At 37.4% G+C, this 6,095-nt stretch overlaps 1 protein-coding gene across 13 annotated transcripts in view; it reads right to left on the minus strand.

Annotated features, from left to right (window-relative positions):
- CHCHD3 (coiled-coil-helix-coiled-coil-helix domain containing 3) overlaps positions 1 to 6,095 on the minus strand; it is a 302,539-nt gene that overhangs the window by 235,990 nt on the left and 60,454 nt on the right. For all 13 annotated transcript variants that reach the window (XR_001887843.1, XR_001887842.1, XR_001887841.1 and 10 more), the window contains exon 3: positions 2,908 to 2,989. Coding sequence is in view for 10 of the 13 variants with exons in the window: in XM_017885073.1 (XP_017740562.1) it covers positions 2,908 to 2,989 (82 nt within the window). In the remaining 3 variants the exon portion in view is untranslated. The remainder of the gene's footprint in view (positions 1 to 2,907; positions 2,990 to 6,095) is intronic.

A 6,095-nucleotide genomic window follows, 5' to 3' on the forward strand; every position in this document is an offset into this window, starting at 1 on the left:
TATATATATATATACACACTCATACACACACACATATGTTTTCAAAAATTCAAAATTAGTGTTAATGAACTGTTTCAATAAGAAAATCCTAAGAGATAAAGTACTGTGTTAAAACTTGCAGCAATATTTTTCATAGGGTACATCAAATACACTAAAATCTTAAAATCAGTGGCATGCAAAGAAATTCAGCCACCCAGCATCCGTTCCCCCTCCTTATGGGATGCTCGTCATGATTTTCTGGTGGGGAACTATTTCCTCACTACACACAGTTTTAGAAATATCCAGTCTTCCCCTTGCTAATGGTTCTCTAAGTCTTCCATTTGTTTCTTTTGAGCTATATATCCTTTACACTCCTAAAAATTTCCTTGCTTTCTAAGCTAATCAGAGTTAAGTTTCAGTCTTTCAACTAAATAAATCTAACTGAAACAAAATGCTTATTTCAACTATACTGATAGAAGACATTTTGGAATATTTCCCTGCCATAAAATTCACAGGCCTGTTTAAAATTGTACTACTTTTCCTCACCACTCATAACATGTGTAGAGCGACTAGAGGTGAAACAAGAATTGTTAAAACTGTGTCGTGGGGTATGGAGATTGACTATACTCCATTTTTCATGGAACTTTAAAATTTCCATTTAAAAAGGGTTACAACGATAATAGCTATTCTATAAAGAAAAATATCACAATCGAAATTAATTCCAAAGTCCTTGTCAAACAAGTTTCTTCAAAACATACGTAGACACCTATGTCCAGATATTAAGTGCTTGAGAACTGGTCAACAGGTTTGTGTGCATTTGGAGGGAAAAAAGAGAAAACTGGCACACAGGGCACATACCATATGAGTAACAGTACAAACGCAAGAGGAGCCATTTTCTAAAACTGCCTACAAATCTCGATTCAATTCAGGTAACACATACAATAACATATACATGCTCTGTGACTCCAAAAAGTTGCTGCTAAAAGACTGCACACAAAACTTTCTTAATGCTGTTTCTGAAGTTTCTTCTCTGGTAGAAAAAAAGAAAGAAAAAAATAGCTATTGATTCTTCCAAGAACTATCATATAGATGAACACACATTTTTTGCCAAGATTTGACAGCTGGAAGTTTTCATGAAGGAGGCTTCAAACAAAACATTGTTTAAAAAGAAAAAATAACATAAAGGACGCACCATCCTCTGCTCTCCTTAAAGGTGACAGAAAATAAATTCTTTATCAATAGTCATTTGTCCAGGTTACAGCTAGGCTGCCAACCCCCTTCCACCTGAGATATGAAATTGGCTTTCACTGGAGCCTTTTACTCATCTCATCTGCCCTTTCCCTTTCATGAGCCAAGGCAGAGCAAATGGAAGCTGAATAATGAAGAAGAAGAAGAAAAAAAAAAAAAACACAGGGAGAGTTATTTTAACAAAGAGCCTGCACCATATGGAGAGAAGGCAAGACCAAAAAAAAAAAAACCTATGTGAAATATAATAAGCAAAGTAAATATGAGAATCTAACCAAAATATCCCTATTAAAATAAAACTCAATTAAAAATAACAAAATTTCAAAGACAAGAAATTCTACCATAATATATTGATTCTCTTTGCTTCTTAATGAAAGTAATCTGAATTTTTTTTGAATATTTAAACTTCACTATCTAATTATATAGTCTATCAACCTAACCCAATTAAATAATTATAAAGCACTGCATGGGAAACTGTGGAAATATACACAGACCTTTCTGGCAGTACTAATTACGTCTTGATTTTTTAAATCGTAAGTCATAAGCCTTCTCTATTTCCTGAGAAAATGGCAGTCTTAATCTAAAATTCATATTCTATTCTGTATATTTTGTGCAAACTGGGAGTTAGCTTAGCAGTTTGTCAAAAGAAATATTAAAGAATAATTTTTCACAACCCTCATTTTAAAGATGAAATACTTAAGGCTCAAAGAGGTTAAATTATACGGTGAAGGTCCTATGGCCAGTGAGGACAACAATCCAATTCAAAGATTCCTTACCTCCAGATCTCTCAAGCAAAATAGTTGGGCAGTTCAAAACAAAACAAATACAAACTAAGCATCTGCTCGGTGGCAGCATGTGTTTGGTGCTCACAGTAAAAAGACATTCACATGATCATGTAATCATAATTCTCTAAGCTATATGCAAACTCCAGAAATAGTACAGATGGGAAGCACTTTATCTTAGATTAAAATGTTTTCCCATCTTTTTATGAATAAGTACATACTCTAAAACTTCAAAAGTAGTATTTAAAAAAATGCTTTTTAAAAATCATTTCATGGTGTTTTTTTTCAGTGGGTAGTTCGTCAACATCTTTTTGAATCAGCACATAGGGCTCTAACTGACGGTCTAGTGTTCCATCACAGGCATGTACCGTAATTAATTCAGTCAGTCCTCCAGGATGGTCGGTTTGGATTGCTTCCAATTTTCTACTGGTGTAAAAACACTTCAATGAACATTCTTTTAGCTGTTGTTATTGTAGTATTAATAATGGCAACAATCAGATGGAAGTGTGTGCAGAGGAAAAAATCTCGAGCAATAAAATGTTAAAAAGTGGTTAACTTTAGAAGATGGAAATAGGATTTTTATTTCCAACCTTACTTATATCTGTAACACCCTAATTCTTTTAAGTCAACAAAATAATAACTAGTGCCCAATAATAACAGGGCTCAATATTCAAGCAACCAGTACAAGAGATACAATGGTAATTCACAGCTTTGGGAAGCAGCTAACCCAAGGTTCTAAGAGGCACAATCTAAAACCAAAAATGGCCAAGTTCATGTATTCAGCACATTCTGAAGTTCAGTCATACACAAATAATGAGATTTATTACAATCATTCTTCTCTAAAAAAACTGGTCAATACAACAAGTCCACCAAAACCTCTCTCTGATACCACAAAACTCACCGTTTCTGATCTTCAGATTCTTTCTTGGCTTGCTCCAATGCCAGTTCCTCAGCTACTCTTCTTTTCAATTCTTCATCAGAAACTGGAATCAACAAAGAGCAGAAGGAGATAAAATAGGTGACTTCTTAAAAATAAAAGCGAGCAAATACTCAGGAAAGCCCGGCTGAGACTAGATTTGAATGGACAAAGCTCTGCCAAGTGGCCAGCATCTCCGTGGAACTTCTCAAGCACTGTGGAAAACGCCAATCAGTGCACTTCAGGAGTAATTTAATCAAGAGTTCCCTGGTGACCTAGATTTCCACTCCTGCCAAAATTTATAACAAACTCAAGGAACTGCTTACTGTACAGTGGGGACTGAGTCGGTAAGGACTAATTCTTTAAGATGATGTCCTAACATTAAAGTCTGACAATGGTGTGTAAGGAGAGGGGAGGCTGTAAGGAAGGGACTTCGGAGAGCAATATGACAAAAAATAACTTCTCATTTCAATAATTAAACCTCTAACAAAATCAAGTATTACAGAGCAAATCATTTGTAGTTACATTCATTTTTCCATTATTTATGAAAAAAGGCATTTGTAATTTACGAAAATTTTGAAAACCTATTTTTTGGAATACATGTCATTCAAATTAAAGTGCCAGCAACTGGAGAGAGACACAGAAGAGTACTGAGAACACAGCTGGAGCTTTCTAAATACCTGGTGACTTGATTTGAAACATCTGGTCTTTCCAATTAGAAGATTGTGTATGGTATGTTTTGTAAAGTTTCTTACAGCTATGATGGTACATAAAGTGGACAAATTTCACAGGCTTCTTTAAGAGCCTTCCACAAGAAGTAAACAAAGAGTAACTCCTCTTCACTAGAGACCTACTACCCAAAATTATGAACAAGAAAGCACCAGAAGCACTTAGGAGGATCTAGGAATATGCATAGGACCTAAGGTTATTTTTGGGTTTTTTTTCTTGGTTTGTTTGTTGAGACAGAGTCTCACTCTGTTGCCCAGGCTGGAGTGCAGTGGCACGATTTTAGCTCACTGCGACCTCCGCCTCCCGGGTCCAAGCGATTCTCCTGCCTCGGCTTCCCGAGTAGCTGGGACTACAGGCGTGTGCCACCATGCCTGGCTAATTTTTTGTATTTTTATTAGAGATGGGGTTTCATCATGTTAGCCAGGATGGTCTCAATCTCCTGACCTCGTGATCCGCCCACCTTGGTCTCCCAAAGTGCCGGGATGACAGGCGTGAGCCACCGCGCCCGGCCAGGACCTAAGTTTTATTTCAAATGGTTGAGCCTATTAGATAGAAAACTAGACAGCAGTGTCCCTTTTGATAATCTCGACATTATAAATGCTTAGTCCCATACCATATGCAAAAATATTATTTATAATAGGATATGCAAAAGCCCTTTTAAATATTTCATTGACATGAGGCAATAACAAAGAAGATAAATGAAAGATCAGGGCCGGGCGCGGTGGCTCAAGCCTGTAATCCCAGCACTTTGGGAGGCCGAGACGGGCGGATCATGAGGTCAGGAGATCGAGACCATCCTGGCTAACACAGTGAAACCCCGTCTCTACTAAAAAATACAAAAAACTAGCCAGGCGTGGTGGCGGGCGCCTGCAGTCTCACCTACTCGGGAGGCTGAGGCAGGAGAACACTGTAAACCTGGGAAGTGGAGCTTGCAGTGAGCTGAGATCTGGCCACTGCACTCCAGCCTGGGCGACAGAGCGAGACTCCATCTCAGAAAAAAAAAAAAAAAAAGAAAGATCAGAAGGACAATTTCTCTTAGTTGTGGACTATCAGAGTGCAACAGCAGCATCCAATGATGCTATCAAGAAGGTAAAAAGCCCTCAGAATGGGAGAAAATATCTGAGAGTCATATAGCTGACAAGGGACTCATATCCAGAGTATGCACGTATATAGAGTATACAATATATACAGAACTCTTACAGACAAATAATAAAAAGACAATTAAAATGGGCAAAGGCTATAAATAGGCATTTCTCCAAAGAAGATATACAAAAAGCCAACAAGTACATAGAAAGTTGTTCAAAAGCATTAGTCATTAGGAAAATGCAAATCAAAATTGTAATGATATACCATTTCAAACCCACTATAATAAAAAAGACAAACAATAACAAGTGTTGGTGAAGATGTAAAGAAATTGGAACCCTCACACATTGCTTGTGGGAATGCAAAACGGCTCAGCCACTGTGGAAAACACTTTGGCAGTTTCTCAAAATGCTAAAGAGTCACCATATAACCCAGCAATTCTAATTTTAGGTATATATATACTCAAAATTTGAAAACATGTCTATACAAAAACTCGTACATGAGTATTTATAGTGACATTATTCACAATATCCCAAAACTAAACACAACCTAAGTGCCTAGCAACTGATGAATGGACAAACTATGGTGCATCCATTCCACATATTATTCCGCCACAAAAAGTAATGAAGTACTGATACATGCTACAGCATGATGAATCTTGAAAACATTATGCTAAGTGAAAGAAGTCAGACATGAAAGGTCACCTACTATATCCATTCATATGAAATGTCCAGAATAGAAAAATCCATAGACACACAAAGTAGATTAGTAGTTCCCTGGGATAGGAGAAAGCAGAAAATAGGGCATGACAGTTAATGGGTATGAAATTTCAAGATATTGAAAATATTTCTATTTTATTTATTTATTTTTGAGACTGAGTCTTGCTCTGTTGCCCAGTCTGGAGTGCAGTGCTGCAATCACAGCTCACTGCAACCTCCACCTCCCAGGTTCAAGTGATTCTCCTGCCTCAGTCTCACAAATAGCTGGGATTACAGGCATGCGCTAATTTTTGCATATTTGGTAGGGACAGTTTCACCATGTTGGCCAGGCTGGTCTCGAACTCCTGACCCCAGCTGATCTGCCCGCCTCGACAACCCAAAGTGCTGGGATTACAGGCGTGAGCCACTGCGCCCAACCAAAAACATTCTAAAACTAGATTGTGTGATGGTTGCACAATTCTATAAATATACTATAAACCACCAAACTGTACACTCTGAATGAATTTCATGATACGCTAAATGTACCTTAATAAGTTGTGAGAGACAGAAAGAAAGAAAGAAAGAAAGAGAGAAAGAGAGAAAGAGAGAAAGAGAGAAAGAGAGAAAGAGAGAAAGAGAGAGAGAGAGAGAGAGAAAGAGAGA

Source organism: Rhinopithecus bieti, unplaced genomic scaffold, assembly GCF_001698545.2.
Source record: "Rhinopithecus bieti isolate Rb0 unplaced genomic scaffold, ASM169854v2 scaffold_13262, whole genome shotgun sequence".
In the NCBI taxonomy this organism is placed as follows: Eukaryota; Metazoa; Chordata; class Mammalia; order Primates; family Cercopithecidae; genus Rhinopithecus; species Rhinopithecus bieti.